The sequence below is a fragment of the Anolis sagrei genome, chromosome 6, assembly GCF_037176765.1.
Source record: "Anolis sagrei isolate rAnoSag1 chromosome 6, rAnoSag1.mat, whole genome shotgun sequence".
Lineage (NCBI taxonomy): Eukaryota > Metazoa > Chordata > Lepidosauria > Squamata > Dactyloidae > Anolis > Anolis sagrei.
Window position 1 is genome coordinate 71064774 of NC_090026.1, and position 18285 is coordinate 71083058.

General features: G+C 38.7%; 1 protein-coding gene across 1 annotated transcript in view; it reads left to right on the plus strand.

The window, feature by feature from the left end:
• The window catches only part of TBX20 (T-box transcription factor 20), an 86341-nt gene that overhangs the window by 47195 nt on the left and 20861 nt on the right, over positions 1–18285 (plus strand). Inside the window, exons 4-5 of the mRNA XM_060781623.2 lie at positions 7758–7866; positions 9722–9880. Of these exons, the coding sequence (XP_060637606.2) occupies positions 7758–7866; positions 9722–9880 (268 nt within the window). The remainder of the gene's footprint in view (positions 1–7757; positions 7867–9721; positions 9881–18285) is intronic.

An 18285-nucleotide genomic window follows, 5' to 3' on the forward strand; every position in this document is an offset into this window, starting at 1 on the left:
ATCTTCTTTAATGTCACCAATATTCTGTGAGGAACCTTCTTTTAAATATCAATTAAGCTGCCACCAATATGTTTAGAGACGCTGGTTTATGTCTCTGTTTATCCTTAGTTGTGTTGTGAGGTGATTTTGGTAGTGTGGAATGCACCAAGCATAAAAGCAATGGAGGAGGCAGGTTTGAAATACAAAGAGAACAAGTTTTATTGTTAACAGAACGTAATTGTTGCAGTTTTGAGAGTTTGAACTTGGCACAAGGCTTGATGTTACAAAATGGCTGGTTTGAGATACTTTCAGGCTTCTGAAGGTTACAAATCTACAAACTCCTTCTTTAGTGAAGGGCTTATACTATTTCAGAGTTCTCTATTGTGAATGTCCACACTGTTTGCCCTATACTCGGAACAAACCACTGATCACCAGTCTTTCCTTACTGGCGATCCTTAAACCCACTCTGTTAGATTCTTTAACCTAAGCAATCTAACAAAGTAACACCTTCAGCTCTCTTGCTGAAGAAATATTCACAAATTCTAAGAACTGCTGAATTCTCACAGCTTTACAACAGAGCCCTAACTGGCTCTCCTCTTCCCCGGGTCTCTTCCACCGGACTAAACTACTTTCCCCAGAGTCCTTTCTTGACTCTGCTATTTCCCAGAGCCCTTAACTGGCTCTGCTCTTCTCCGGGTCTCCTCCACCGGACTGGAGCTTAACTGCCACTTTCAAACCTTTTACTCCTTTAGCTCCGCCCACCTCCTCTGCTGCCTTGTCTTGTCACCATGGCAACCTATCCCTCACAGCTAGGCCATGGCAACAAATGTAAACCACAAATACAGTTTTAAACACATTATAAATAACACTTTATAATAAACATTATAAATACAGTTTAAACACATTATAAATAACACTTTATAATAAACACATCTCTACACCTTCCTCCCCAGAAATATATTTTTGCACATTTCTTAATCCTAGAATGGCAAAAATAATTCCACATATCATTTAACAATAAATACATATACACCAATTCTGAAAGGGAAACATATTAGGGTTAAATACATTTCAATTACACATACATACAAACCTTTAACCTACGAAATTCTAGTATCATCTATGGATGTGGTATCAAAGTCTCACATTTTTATACTTATACATATATTTGTAAATATTTATTACCTATTGCAAAACGTATATACCTATCACACTTTAATATAATGGGTTCATATCTTATACCTAGGGTATGAAACATATACAGTTCACCACTGTAATAACATCATACATTTCACGAATCTGCAATTAAAACAGGTTAACCATTTTTAAAATATTACACTACATTACACATCTATTACCTTTTTACATTAACACTTTTATTACGCAATGTGTTATTTGATCTGGCCCTTGTAGAGAATAAGGTTTTTGTTTTTTCTTTTACTCAATTCCAATTCTCCTTTCCCTGATACCCAGTCTCAAATTACAACAGGCCAATACACTTCCCCCAGTACCACATTCTTCTTCTTTCTCCTCTCCGCTGCTGGAGTTATCCTCTTTCCATCTGGTCTTCCAATTATCAGGAACAGTTCTGCTTTTATCGAGTTCTAAGGCTTGAAATGAGACTTGCTTCAGCGTAGCACTCTGTTGTTGCGAAGAATCAGCACTTCCTTGAATATTCTCTCCTGGTCTTGAAGAGAACTCGCCACCGTTGGAAGAAGGAACAAGAACACCTACTCTCTCCCTTGTGATCTCATCACTGTAGTCTGGATGAACCCCCGAAGCTGGAAATTGTAAATTCTTCCTTTTATCACCAATATAGTCTGTGTATATTAGTTTTCTTGTCAGTCTATCAACTTGGCTTCCACTCTCTCCTTCCTCTCCGCCCAAGGACAAAGGAGATCTCTCTTCCGACACCCGGCCAAATCCTCTTCCTCTGTTCACCCTCTCCTCAGATGTAGACACATCGGCATGTTCAGAGTTAGCAAGGAAGAGTTGATCTAAAGTTTTACTCTCAACAAAATGTCTCTCTTTTTCACCATCACCTGTCATAGGGTACAATCTTGTATTTATCATTTTGTTGATGCCAGCTCTTTGATAAGTTTCACATAAACTCTTATCCTCAGCTATAGTTCCATTCTTTAGAACTTCTTTTGTTTGATCATCTGGAACTTTTACAGTGGATGAATCATGTCCAGAAGTCATCTTAATTTCAATTAGCCCTTCAGGTGTATGGATCTTTGTTTCACAGAAGACCCCTGGATATTCTGGACTCGCATCAGCTTCTACTGTCACATCTAGAGTTTGTTTTTCTTCAGCTTTCCCTTTAGATTTTATTTTATTGTCTTTGTCAAAAAGTTCGGCTGAGGTAATTTCTTTATGTGGAGCTGAAGGAAATACATCTTTTAAGGCCAAGGATTCCTCTTTCTCCTCAGAATTTATCACTTGTCTTTCCAGACCTATTGTTTCTATACTCTCTTCACTGGTTCTCAAATAATCAGCCACTGGAATCGGCTCTGCTGCAGGGCTTGTTCCTCGTTTGCATGGTCTCTTCTGGCTGTACACTTCTGACTTTATATTTGGAACACCATCTTCAGCAATAAATCTATAGGGTTGTTCTTCTGCTCTTTGTTCCTGTTGAATTTCCTCAACTCCTCCCGTCTTCTTAACAAGCTCAGCAACTGTAGCACTGGCTTCTGGGCTCTCATCCCCATCTTGTCGGATGGCAAAACACAGGGCTTTCTGTTCAGGGCTTTTGTTGATACATTTTTTCTCCCCACACGCCATCTTACAGTATTTAATCTCCTCAGCCAAATCATTTCCAATTAAACATTGGTATGGTATGTTAGGACTGACTGCAAAATCCCACACACCCTTCCATCCTTCATATTGTATTGGCAAAGTCACGACCGCTGTCGGAATCGCAGGACCTAAGCCTTTTAATCTTACTTCAGAGGTTGGCTGCTGAAATCTCTGAGGTATTATTTCGGGATGCACTATGCATATTTCGGAACCTGTATCTCGAAGTCCTTTCCTGTCTTTGTTATCAATATAAATGGTTTCTAAATAATCCTTAGATGGGCTGCCTGACAGGATGAACAAACATTGTTTCTCTTGAGGCTTTGAGCTTGAACTCTCCTTTGAAACAGTATCTGCTTCTGCCCTTGGTGTTTCTTTCATTTTATTCACAAAGAGGGTTGTTTTCTCTTTCCTTAACAAGGGACATTGATATTTTAAATGATTCCATTCTCCACATTGAAAGCACCGTCGTTTTACCTCAGGAGCAGTTGGTCTTATTACACTCTGCCTCCTATAGGGGGTGTCTTCTATGTCAGCACCCTTTTCTTGCTGTGGGCGCTTTTGTTGTGAATAAAATGGCTGCCTGTTTGTTCTTTTGTCCCCTGGCAGATCTTCCCTTTTAAATCCTTCTTTCAAGGTTGTTATTTGATCTGCCATACCCGCTGCCTCTACAATCGTGGATGGCTTGCGATCTTGAATCACCCAACGAATTTCATAAGGAACTAATTGGAAAAATTGTTCCAATTTCAAAAGTTCCCTCAGCTGATGATAATCTTCTACCTCAGACGTCTTTATCCAACTATCAAACAGTTGAGACAATCTAGAGGCCACCTGAGCAAAACTTTGTGTTTTATCTTTCTTCAACGTCCTGAACTTAAATCTATAATATTCAGGAGTCAATCTATATTCCTGTTGAACCTGCTTCTTAAACAGATCATAGTCTCTACAAGACTCCTCCGGCATCTGTCCATAAATCTGTAAAAGCTTCTCATTTATCTGAGGCCTTAGGTATATCATCCATTTGTCTTTAGCCAACCCAAAATCTCGACAACATCTTTCAAAAGATATAAGGAATTTCTCTGGGTCATCTCCTTTGGTAAATTTTGGGAATTTCTTTGTCAAATCTGGGGTATCCACTCCAGATCTCCCTTCCTGGACAACACTGGATGTTTGTGCCAAAGCCAACCTTTGTTTTTCTAGCTCAAACTCCATTCTCTTCAATTCTAACTCCCGTTCCAATTCTCTCTCTCTTTGTCTTTCTTCAAACTCTCTTTCCCTTTGTTTTTCTTCAAATTCTCTTTGTTTCGCCTCTCTCTCCACCTCCAATCGTTTCATCTCTAATCGTTTTTCCTCCATCTCCAGTTTGTATTTATAAGCCATTTCTGACATAGGCACTGGCTCTGTCTCTATCTCAGAGCCCGAACTTTCTCCTTGGTCTACCTCTCTTTCTTCAGCCAGCTTTCTCTGCCGCCTGGTAGCCATGTTTTCAACAACTTTTACCTCACAACTTATTTTAAAATTAAACTTAAGGCACTCGATTAGTTGTTACACGAATCCCGTCGTCTGCCACCAAAAATGTAAAGAAGCGTTAATCCCACCGCTTGTCAACCAAAAATGTAAAGAAGCAGCGCTAATCTCACTAGATGCCACCAAAAATTATGTGAGGAAGTGTTAATCTTCTTTAATGTCACCAATATTCTGTGAGGAACCTTCTTTTAAATATCAATTAAGCTGCCACCAATATGTTTAGAGACGCTGGTTTATGTCTCTGTTTATCCTTAGTTGTGTTGTGAGGTGATTTTGGTAGTGTGGAATGCACCAAGCATAAAAGCAATGGAGGAGGCAGGTTTGAAATACAAAGAGAACAAGTTTTATTGTTAACAGAACGTAATTGTTGCAGTTTTGAGAGTTTGAACTTGGCACAAGGCTTGATGTTACAAAATGGCTGGTTTGAGATACTTTCAGGCTTCTGAAGGTTACAAATCTACAAACTCCTTCTTTAGTGAAGGGCTTATACTATTTCAGAGTTCTCTATTGTGAATGTCCACACTGTTTGCCCTATACTCGGAACAAACCACTGATCACCAGTCTTTCCTTACTGGCGATCCTTAAACCCACTCTGTTAGATTCTTTAACCTAAGCAATCTAACAAAGTAACACCTTCAGCTCTCTTGCTGAAGAAATATTCACAAATTCTAAGAACTGCTGAATTCTCACAGCTTTACAACAGAGCCCTAACTGGCTCTCCTCTTCCCCGGGTCTCTTCCACCGGACTAAACTACTTTCCCCAGAGTCCTTTCTTGACTCTGCTATTTCCCAGAGCCCTTAACTGGCTCTGCTCTTCTCCGGGTCTCCTCCACCGGACTGGAGCTTAACTGCCACTTTCAAACCTTTTACTCCTTTAGCTCCGCCCACCTCCTCTGCTGCCTTGTCTTGTCACCATGGCAACCTATCCCTCACAGCTAGGCCATGGCAACAAATGTAAACCACAAATACAGTTTTAAACACATTATAAATAACACTTTATAATAAACATTATAAATACAGTTTAAACACATTATAAATAACACTTTATAATAAACACATCTCTACAACTGGTCTATCTGATTCAAGATTATCCGTCCCAGAGATGGGAAATCTGTGGTCTTTGGGATACTATTGGTTTGTAACTAACCATATTGGCTATATGGACTGAGATCAATTGGAACTGAGGTTCACTGATGTCAAGTTGACTATAAGTTTCTCCATCCAGTTTTATACTTTCATACAGAAATCTCGAGCATTCCAGACAGGTGTCTTTTCCAGTTCTGTTTGAGATTATTGAGGTTTATAACTAGGATTGTAATACTGGATAATGGGTGAATTACAGGTTTGGCTTTTTTGGGGGGCAAAATTATACAACTTTTTTTTTCTATTTGGCTTTTACAAATTTTGGAATACAATGTGATCCATTCTCAAAATATTTCCCCTAAGCATTTGTTTGTACTATGATTCTATTCAAGTATAGTCAAAATGTAGAGTCACAATTATCCATGGGTCCATGTGTCCACAGTGTGTGTGTATGTGTTGCCTATATTTTCTTTTCAATGTAAAATGACTGTTGCACAAACTGAAACAAGCAAGATAAGGAGAGATATGCCAGAATGGAGAAGCACCAGGGAAACTAAAGCTCCTTCTACACTGCCATATAGTCTAGATTATCAAATCAGATATTCCAATGGATACTATTATCATTATCATTATTATCTGAACCACAACAAAATGAGTCCACAGCAAACAAGATCACCCTGCTGGCTGTTGTAGTGGATCACACGTCAGACACTTCCCAAGTAGGCTTGGGCGGTTTCGTTAATTTCGTAATTCGTTATTAATTCGTATTTAAATTAGCTTACGATCCAATATTGAGCCATGCAGGAATAGTGTGAGGAGTAAATTAGATTCGAAACAATTTTTTCAATTTATTTCATAATTATTTTGTAATTATTTCGTAATTATTTTTGCATGTCTGGTGCAAGTTTTATAGTTGTTGTTTGTTTTATCACACCAACAGTCAACAATAGAGGGAGGGGGAAGCTTCAGAAGTTCCCCCTGTCCCATTTGGAGGTTTTTTTAGCATATTGCGCAATCGCGTCCACCATTAACGAATCGATTCGTAATTATACGAAATTTCGTATATTTCGAAATTTTTAAAAGGAAAATTTCGGAATTATTAAAAAAACGAAACGCAAGAGCCCCCTAAAAACAAAACGAGTTTAGAACCAAATTTTTCTGTGGTTACCCAAGCCTATTCCCAAGTGTCTAGGACTGTGTGATGTATCAGCAAATAATGCGTGCAGATCCCAGTAAGGTGGCCTTCTGCACCTTACTGGCAGATGGTAATTTTGACAGAGCTGATTGTGTTTAAGTGCAGGCCAGGGTCTTTAGGCACTGCACCCAGTGTACCGATCACCACTGGGACCACCTTGACTGGCTTTTATCAGAGTCTTTGCAGTTTGATCTTTAAATCCTCATATTGTGTCAGCTTTTCCAGTTGTTTCTCTTCAATCCTACTGTCGCCTGAGATTGCAACATCGAGGATCCATACTTTGTTTTTTTAACACGATCATGAGGTCAGGAGTATTGTGCTCCAAAACTCTGTCAGTCTGAATTTGGAGGTCCCAGAGTAGTTTTTTCATTATTATTATTATTATTATTATTATTATTGTTGTTGTTACTGTTACTGTTGTTGTTGTTGTTATTATTATTATTATTATGTTTATTATGTTTATTTACACACTGTTTTTTCTCTCCATAAGGAGACTCAAAGCAGCATACATTAAAAGCATTTCAATACAATTTAAAATCTACAAATATGCAAACATTAAAACAGGATTCAAGCCATTAAGAATGTCATAGAGCAGTTGCCGTTGAATCCCTCACCTTCACAAATATGGAGGAATGGCTGTATTTAAATAAAATTCACTAAAGCAATAAATATTTAATACGTGACACACGCACACACATATCAATAAACAGAAAATCTCAGACATTTTGGTATTCAAATGTTCAAATGTCCATTTTAAAAGAGGCAATGTAAAAAAAATGGACACCACACATAACTAACCTATCCTGATCTCCAATTACCTTATTTCCTGATTCCAATCAGATACCAATTCGGGGTGCAGGACACATGTTGCAAAATGGAAACACATCTATAAATATGAAATTAAGGATTGCATTAAAACTCTCAGAGTTTGAAAAGTAGTACTTTCACTGCAAAACCAGAGGCACACTATGTTAAAAAAGGATCAGGATGAAGGTAAGAGCAAAATATTTTGCAGCTGTGGATTCAGCTTTACCTGGGCAAACAGCAGTGTTAACCCAGCTATGCCTGATAGTTTTAGCTGTGAGAGTTGTTGGACTACTTTATTATACAAGGAAATGTTGTGGTAACAGATGTGATTGATTGACACTGATGGACCCTGTGTCTCTTGGCTTTCTAGATTGTACGTGCATCCGGATTCTCCATTTACAGGGGAACAATTGCTGAAGCAGATGGTCTCCTTTGAAAAAGTGAAGCTAACAAACAACGAGCTTGATCAGCATGGTCACGTGAGTAGCTTGGCCCTGTGGGAAGGGAAAACAATGCTCACTCTCGTAGGCAATGGCACCTGCTGGCACACCTGCTGGGACTGAGTATAATGTGCCCAAAGCCTCTGTGGGTATTAGGAGTTTGCTATTATTTTAAGATAGCAGTTAAAAGATAATGAAATTTCAATGGAGGGAAGGAGTGCAACCCTGAAAACTGGAAGTGAGTATCACAAAACTGAGCCCTCCAGATAATGGGGGGTCAAATGGGGGGAGCAAGGAGGGGAAGGGGACGATCCACATGTCCATCCATGCTGATTACAACTTGGAATAGGTGGGCATGTGGCCACTCCCAGCTTAAAAGGTGAGATTTTGGTTCCTTGTGTTGCTGAGATACGTGGGTGGGATCGGAGTTTTTAAAAATATATTTTTATTGGTTTCCTTAGAATACATCAATACGTCAATACCTTCGATACTCTTATATTCCATACTCAATTCATTACATCAATTATATGTACAAGAGGTATTTTTAAAGTAAGGTCCGTTGGAACATAAGTACACAATGAAAGTTTATTTCAAAAAAGTAAATTTATTTTCAGAAAATACATACTTCACTCTATTTTTCGACATAGTTGCCAAGTTTGTTCAAACACTTATCATACCTCTGAACCAATTTTAAAATACCCTCTTCATAAATCCTCGCTTCAACTGAAGCCACCAAATCGTCTGTAATCAAAGAAGGGCAACCGGAGCGGTCCTCATCATGGACGTTGTCACGGCCATCTTTGAATTGTTGTTCCCACTTATGCACTTTGCTTTCACTCATAACAGTATCACCGTACACTTTACAAATCTGTCGATGAATTTCTGCAGCAGGCAGGTTCCTTGCTGACAAAAACCGTATCACTGAGCGAACCTCACATGCGGTGGGTGAGTTGATAGTCTTAAACATTTTTAAAGCACAGAACAGAACCGTACAAGTTAGCTACAGAGCGGAAACTGAGCACAGTTGTTCCCGAGGCATGCCGGTACACAACGCAGGCACTCGTTGCGGTATGGGCGCGAACTGCTAGTGTCTACAACAAAACGGACCTTACTTTAAAAATACCCCTCGTGTGTATGTGTGTGTGTGTGTGTATGTGTGTATGTATATATATATGTGTGTGTGTGTGTGTGTGTGTGTGTGTGTGTGTATATATATATATATATATATATCTTGCATACTTTTTTTTGTTCACCTCTGTGCCCCCCCCCCCTTCCGAGCCACTTCAATTTACATTCTCTTTCCAAAATACCATTTCTTCTTGTGGAGGTAATTTCCCATCTACTTCTTTTAAGCCATTCTCAATACATTTTCCCCAAACTTCATCAAAGTCGTTTTCCTTCCATACCCCTTTCTTCACTCTTAACCTACATGTCAATGTATCATTTATTGCTAGTTTCCATAGTTCTTTATACCATTCTTCAATTGGTATATTTATTTTACCTTTCCAGTTCCTCTCTATCAGTAATCTTGGTGCAGTTAACATGTTATCTATTGCATCTTTCTGTTTTTTTCAATTTCTTAACGTTATATAGTGACAACAATGCAATGCTTGCACTTTTTCCTATCTTCATATCCATTATAGCTTCTGTTTCTCCAAATACCTTCCCCCAAAATTTCGGCAAAAATAGAAGCACACAGATCCCTCACAGACTCAATTTTATTAATATAGATGACATAAGAGGGTGTTGCTGTAGAGGAATATGTGTACCTAATGCCCAGAACTCTTTGTGAAAATATCTGGAAGATCCAAAGAATGCCAGAAAGGTTGGTAGGAATGCTGTTGGTTGAAAGTGAGGACTCACAGTCTTTCTCCTCCCCCGTTCCCCCCTCCAGATAATCCTGAATTCAATGCACAAATATCAGCCGAGGGTGCATATCATCAAGAAGAAAGACCATACAGCTTCTCTGCTTAACCTGAAATCTGAAGAATTCCGGACATTTATTTTTCCAGAGACTGTGTTTACTGCTGTCACTGCCTACCAGAACCAACTGGTGAGTGTTTCCAGATAATTTGATAACTTGTCAAGTCAGTTTGTTCTTTTATAAAGACAGCATGGTGAGACATGAATATATTGACTGAGTCATGCAGTTAGGACTTGGGAGTGGAGGAAAGAAAGGTTTTAAAGTACCAGAGAGCCAGTGTAGTGCAGTGGTTTGAGCATTATCCTATGATACTGGAGACAAGGGTTCAAAACCCTGCTCAGCCATGGAAACTTACTGGGTATGTTATACTGTCTCAGTGTTCGATAAAGACAAAGGCAAAGCTCCCTCTAAATCAGTGGTTCTCAACCTGAGGTCCCCAAATGTTTTTGGCCTTAAACTCCCAGAAATCCTAACAGCTGGTAAACTGGCTGGGATTTCTGGGAGTTGTAGGCCAAAAACATCTGGGGACCCCAGGTTGAGAACCACTGCTCTAAATCAATCTTGCCCAGAAAACTCCATAATTGGGTCACTGTTGGGTCACCATAAGTCAGAAATGACTTGAAGGCACACAACAATAATAGCCCCTGAACACAGCCCTCTGGCTAGCTCTGGAATTTTGTCAACTGTTGTCTAAAAAGATCACTTTTTACAACTTTTTTTGAAAAAAAATGGACAGGGTGCAAGGATAATACAACTAAAAACAGAGAAGTGAAGGATGGAACTGTAAAATTCTGTTTGGGCTTCTCTACTTTTCCCCTTCCATACTTTGAGCTTTGCAAGCTGTTTTGTAATAACACAATTAGGACTTAATCCCATGCAATAAAATCAGTGTTTCTACACATTTAAGAAATGGCAACCCACAGTGCCCTTCACACGACTCAAGTTTGAACCATGGGGTTGAGGTATTTTGTCATTTCTGAAGTGTTGATTTCCCCAACAATCCTATGTCAGTTGTTAATCAACTTATTTTTAAATTCCCCAAGTAGAGATGGGCAAAATGACCAATTTTCCCATGTGATGTTAATCGCTGTTGCTCGCTTGTAAATAAAACAATGACACCATGTGTGGGAGGAGCCAAAATGCCAATTTCCCCCATTTTAAACCGCTTCCTACAATCACCAATGCAAAGACTTGGGGAAATTTCAGGGTTAATTTTAAAGCACTTCCTGCGATCGCCAATTTAGAGGCTTGGGGAAAAGATCAGAATTAATTTTAAACCACTTCCTATGATCTGAATTGATTTTTTAAAGAAAAGATTTGTCTCTGTGTGTGAGGAGCGACTTGAGAAACTGCAAGTCGCTTCTGGTGTGAGAGAATTGGCCATCTGCAAGGACATTGCCCAGGTGATGCCCAGATGTTTGATGTTTTACCACCCTGTGGTAGGCTTCTCTCATGTCACTGCATGGGAAGCTAGAACTGAAATGGGAGCTCACCCCGCTCCCCAGATCTGAACCACCAACCTGTCTGCTGGGACAAGGGTTTAACCCATTGCACCACCGGAGGTGCCTGTAAAAAAGATAAATAATCGAAATCCTGGAAGGATAATAGAGGGAAACAAATCTCTACAGTGTGATGGCAAATCAAACATATAAATCCTAAAGAAAGTGGAGAAAGGTAACATCTGATGTGGGCAGGAAAACAAAATGATTAATTAGAAAACAGACAAAGCGTGGCGGAAAAATCCAATCCCAGCTGCTTTCCTATTATCGTGAGATGCAGTCCTATATGTTGGAACACTCTTTGCCAGCACTCAGACATGCCATGGTTAAAAGAGTATGCAAATGGGCTGCCTTTATTTTAAAGAACAACAACAACAACAACTATATATATAGGAAAGCAACAGTAATATTCTTCTAATCCAATTGGAGCCCTACCACACTTTCCTGCTGAGATTCACCCTTCTGCTACTTTTGGTTGGTAGCAGTTGGTAAAAGTCAATTTTGGCAGGAAACTGGAAGAGCCTCCCTCTTTGGACTAGGATTACTTTTAGGATTACAGAACCTATTGTTTTCCAGTAACCATACCTGCTAGGGGAGTCTGGCACACATAGTAAAAAAAAAAGTCTGGCTGCTGCTCTGGCTTTTCCTTGTTTGAATCTATCTTAATGTTCCTTCACTGAGTTTGTCTGGAAGAGCCAATTATTCCTTCTGTTGAGTCATAGGAGAATGAGTCATGCTTGGAGGAAGCTGCCTACTGCAACTCTCCCTTAACCACTGCTCTGAATATTTCCACTTCAACCTAGAGGTAGACCCGGACTACCTACTCAGGAAAATACATGTCTGGAGACAAACCATTTTTAGTTCAATATGCACAAAAAACAAGAGTTCACAACCACCGGCCCTCTAGGACTTGTCAGGCTTCATTTCTCATCAGCACCAGTCCAAGCTGTCAAATATCATTAAAACTGTAGTTGAATATTTTTTTTTTCAATATAACTCAATTGTGTCTCCAATGTGTCATTTTGGAAATATGCAGCACTTTCTGAAGTAAATGGGAAGGTGCTTAAGATCGTATTATTTGTGCAATTATCTTCTTTAAAATTTCCAAGTTTCATAGTCAACTATTGCTATTTAAAATTAACAATATAGTGAGCCAGATCAGTTCCTTTGTCACTAAGCAGGAAGCTAAAGGCTACATCCTATTAGCTGTAAGCAATCCCTTATTATACAGCTCCGGTCCAGCATACCTGTCTGAACATATTGCCTTCTACGTCCCACCTTGGAGTTTAAGATCTTCTGGGGAGGCCCCACTCTTGGCACCGCCTCTGTCTCAAACACGTTTGGCGGGGATGAGGGACAGGGCCCTCCTGGTGGTAGCCCCCCACCTGTGGAATTCACTTCCAGGGGAAATTAGGTCGTCATCATCGCTCCTCACCTTTAGAAAGAAAGTAAAAACATGAATGTGGGACCAGGCCTTCGGGCAATTAGGTTGAAAGGACAGTTGAAAATGTTGACTATGGCTTGGAAGTGGATTATGGATAAGATAAATGGAGTACTCAATCATAGTATACGGCTAGATAAATAACCACCAGACTGGTAATAGCTCAGTGGACTGTAAGTATATTGTTTTAATATTTATGTCTTTATGTTAATGGCAAATTTGCCTTTAGATGAGATACAACCTCCCTGAATCTTTCCCTACCAATAAGAAGTCGATAATAGGTGAATACAATTTTGCCAAAGTGTACCAGGCAGGTTTAGTTAGTTTGTGTCATTCTAGACATTTTGAGAAGCTGTTGAAGCATTTATAAAACAGGGCAAACCTTTTCTCTTGAGACAGTTGTACAACAAAATATCTAACACGTCAGTGACAGCCTTTGAATGAAGAACCTTCCCTTTTGTAAAACCTTAAAATAGCTCTCTGACATCTGCTTAAGCCATGTCAGAAAAATCTTTCTCTGATCCTGGACAAAGTACACCAAATCCCTGCCATTTGGGGAGGTGTTATTGGAGATTCACAAGAGGACTACTTCTATCTGAAAGCTGTTCTCTTGGGAACTTTACCAACACCTTGGAAATACAGATTAGTCTGAGTTTTCTAATGAAATAGCCAATCATGTGTGATTAAATATACGCTCGATGTGGGGCATGCAACCATGACGGGATGTTTGGAGTACTGGTGCAGGTGAGCAATTTCACTGGGCATCGTTGGATGAAGGTGGATTTTGGGTCCTTTGTACACTATTTCTAGAGCCTGATGAAAATGAACAGACGGCTGAAGAACAATCGCCATATCACAGAGTGTACTAATTCAGATGGCTGCGTCATTGTGCCTGATGTTAGGGACTGCTCTGCTGTGTGTGCATTTACTTACTTTCTTTAGTTCCAATAAAAAGAGTATTCAAGTTGGCTAACAAGCATGTTTAAAGACAAATCAAATGATAGGCACATTAAATCATCTCAACAATCAACACAAAAACATTTTCTATATGCTGTGTCATTTTTGACACATAGATTACATCAAGAGCTTGATACAGGAACAGTAGCTTATGTCCACATTTGGATTCATTCTATACTGGATTGTAATGGACATATATTTAAACAGATATTCAACCCCTGTGCCAGCAGGACTGAAGACCGACAGGTTGCAGGTTCAAATCCAGGGAGAGGCAGATAAGCTCCCTCTATCAGCTCCAGCTCCTCATGCAGGGACATGAGAGAAGCCTCCCACAAGGATGATAAAAACATCAAATCATCTGGGCCTCCCCTGGGCAACGTCCTTGCAGATGGCCAATTCTCTCACACCAGAAGCAACTTGCAGTTTCTCAAGTCACTCCTGACACGACAAAAAAAATCAAAAGCATTGCATAAATTAGTATAAAACCGATAAGAATAGAAGGAGTGCAGGTGGCTAAATATCTTTTGACCAAATAATAATAATAATAATAATTATTATTATTATTATTTATTATAAATATTAGTTCTTCTGAAAAATTGAGAGCAAAACTGACCAGGAAAAAACATGAATGTAGCTCACAAATGGATATTTGAAAAAGATTGAGGGTCTGAGTTTTGCAGCTCAAGAACAAGCAATTAGAACAAAGTCATCAAAGCCAGAATGGAAAAGTTGATGGCAGATTCCAAGTGTAGACTCTGCAAGGAAGCAGACAAAACGATAGATCACATACTCAGCTGCTGCAGGAAGATCGCACAGACGAACTATAAGCAGAGGCATAATACTGTTGCTCAGATGATTCACTGGAACTTATGCCACAAATACCATCTGCCTGTGACAAAAAAACTGGTGGGATTACAAGACTGAAAAAGTTATACAAAATGAACACATCAAACTACTCTGAGACTTCCCGAATTCAGACTGACAGAGTTTTGATGCACAATACTCCTGACGTCATGACTGTGGAATAAAAACAAAGTATGGATCATCAGTGTTGCAATCCCAGGTGATTGCAGAATTGATGATAAGCAACTGGAAAAGCTTTACATGATATGAGAATTAAAAGATAGAACTGCAAAGACTGGCACAAGTCAGTAAAGGTGGTCCCAGTGGTGATTGGCACACTGGGTGCAGCGCCTAAAGATCTTGGCCTGCACTTAAAAACAATCAATGCTGACAAAATTACCACCTGTCAGTTGCAAAAGGCCCTGTACTCAGATCTGGATGCATTATTTGCTGATACATCACACAGTCCTAGACACTTGGGAAGTGTCTGATGTGTGATCAAACATAAAAGCCAGTATAGTGATCTTGTTTGCTGTGTACTAATCTTATTGTGTATCAAATAATAATAAATATCCTAAGTCCTTGGGAAGAGCATGATATTTAGAGACAAATCCCAAATACTTGAACCTAATGTGCATGTGTGCTGTGTTATTATGTACACGTAAAATAAAATAATAGTCTAAGTTCTTGAATTCTGTTTTTCAAGGACACTTACAATATGGTAGTATGTATTGTCGAAGGCTTTCATGGCCGGAATCACTGGGTTGTTGTAGGTTTTTTTGGGCTGTATGGCCATGGTCTAGAGGCATTCTCTCCTGACATTTCGCCTGCATCTATGGCAAGCATCCTCAAAAGTAGTAGAATTTAGAGACAGAACTCCAAAGACTCTGGCACAAGCCAATAAAGGTGGTCCCAGTGGTGATCGGCACACTGGGTGTAGTGCCAATATGATAGTATACTTTTGTATACTACCAAAACAGAGTGGTAATATTCCTTGGTGGAGGGGTGTGGAAAGAATCTATGCTTCCATATACTATGTTTATTTGAAAATTAGCTTCAAAAATCTTTCCAAATTCTATTTATATGTTGCTGATCTGTAGAAATGATTTTACGTATATTTCTCCAGATCAGTGGTATTTGAATTAATCCATAAAAACAGCACTGGTCTACCCAGTAGCTATGCATTCTGGTTCCCCAGTTCAGACTAGTTTCTAAAGATGGAATCAAGCATTAGGTTTATTCAGACTAATTGGGTTTGCCTTGATACAGCAGCGTTAGAAAGCATTGGTCTGATTCTCCAGTGCATACTGTAAATTGTTCTGAATTTCCCAGCGGAACTTTTCTTGAAATCCAAGAGATGGATGCTGTCGTATTATGTATGACTAATGAAAATGGAACTGCTTTTATTTTTACCATTTCTTTCAGTGCTGGTTTTAAGGAGGATGATTACATTTCTGCAGGTTATTAGATAAGAGCTAAATACATTACACTTTCAACAAACTATCTCACATTTAAGATTTAAAGGTCATGCATTTGTTTAAACAGTCAAGCCACTGCAAGAGAGTTGAATTGTAGGTCACATTTCATTTTGACGAGCTTTCTTGGAGATGTCCTTATGATTCATTCTGGAACCAGCATAAGATAACATTTGAGAGATATGCTGCTTTTTAAAAATGTGGATTACAACATTACTCAACAACACTCATCAAACCTGTTTCCCATTATGATGTCATCCTGAATAGCATTATAAGAATAAAACTCTCTTTAATTTCCCTCAGTTAAATTAGAATGATTTTTTTTTATTCTGTAGCAGTTCATTTTGTTCCTTTTCAGAGACAATCTAATAATTGGGAAGCTGCTGAAATGTTCATAAGTAGTAAATTGTTGACAGCTATGCAGACTGTTTTTTTTTTTTTTTTACAAATTGCCTGCCCTTTAAATGATTATTAAAATGTCTCATTGTGGAATGAATAATCTCTTTGATGCCAATGGGGAGCAATTCTGAAATGCTTCTTGCACCTCTTTAGAGCTTGAGATATATCTTCTGTATAAAATTAAAGATATTAAAGTGTTCTTCCACTCCTGTTGGACAAGATATGTCAACCTAGCAACCTAACATCTCTACCGAATTTTTAAAATAATAATAATAATAATAATAATAATAATAATAATAATGTCAAACGCTATCATGGCCGGAATCACTGGGTTGTTGTAGGTTTTTTCTGGCTATATGGCCATGTTCTAGAGGCATTCTCTCCTGACATTTCACCTGCATCTATGGCAAGCATCTTCAGAGGTTGTGAGGTCTCACAACCTCTAAGGATGCTTGCCATAGATGCAGGTGAAACGTCAGGAGAGAATGCCTCTAGAATATGGCCATATAGCCCGAAAAAACCTACAACAACCCAATAATAATATTTTATTTATATCCCACCACCATCTCCCCAAGGGGACTCAGGGTGGCTTACGTGAGGCCAAGCCCAGCAATACAACAATACAAATATACACATAAGAACACAACAATAAAAATAAGAAAAGAAAATAAACAGTATAAATAAACACATAAGAACAATATAAAATCACAATATTTGAACACAGAAAGTTTATCTCAGTGGGCAGGGCCACTTGCAGAGATTAAAAGTTTAAAAACTCTGGGTTAGAGAGCAATGTAATGTATCTGGACAGGGGATCCAAGGGACGAAGTAGGGTATAATTGCACTAACATTTCTGTCTATTTTGGTTGCATTAACTTGATTTTATTTCTTTTCCTTAGAGGGATGTTGGACACTAGTTCATGCCTGGTTTTAGTTGTTCGCCTGTTGTTGTTGTTATTGTTGTTGTTGTTACTGTTAATTTATACCCCGCTTTTTCTTTCCACAAAGGAGACTCAAAGCAGCCAATTCACCCCTAATTCACCTTTAATTCAAAACCCAACAATGGATAATTCTTATGCTTATCCTTACAAAATCCCTAACCCATGCATTGTTGGGTATCTAATTCACTAACACACCACTGATACACCACTAATACACCTCTAATAGAGCAATACACCCCTAATACACCACCGATACACTGCCATTACAAAATCAATACATCACTAATAACTCCTCTATTCCACTAATACACACCTTACGCCACCACTACACCTAATACACCAATCCATAACTAATACATCACTTATATACACCTCAATACACCACTAAGACATCTTGAATACACTGCTAATATATCTCTAATATACCACTAATACACTTCTAATACAACAATATACTACCAATACACTAGCAATACAAAATCAATGCACCACTAATAACACCAATACACTCCTAATACACCACCAATACACCTCTAATACATCAATACATCACTAATATACATGTAAATACACCACTAATACATTGTTTTGATTGAGTTTTAATGCTGCTGTTTTATTCTCTTATGTTTTATTGAATTGTGCTTTTATCTCGATCGTTATATTTAACCAGGTTTTTATTTTAATCGTGTTTTTGCTTGGATGGACTGTTCTGTATTTGTGTCTGTGGGCATTTTGTCCCATATGTACACTGCCCTGAGTCCCTTCGGGGATGTGGTGGGGTATAAGAATAAAGTTATTATTATTATTATTATTATTATTATCATCTCTAATACACTGATAATATATCTCTAATATGTCACTAATACACCCCTAATTCAGTACTAATTTAGCACCTGATTCACCCCTAATTCAATACCTCTAATTTGCCTCTAATTCTCTGTTTGTTCTTATGCTTATTCTTAGAAAATCCATAACCCGG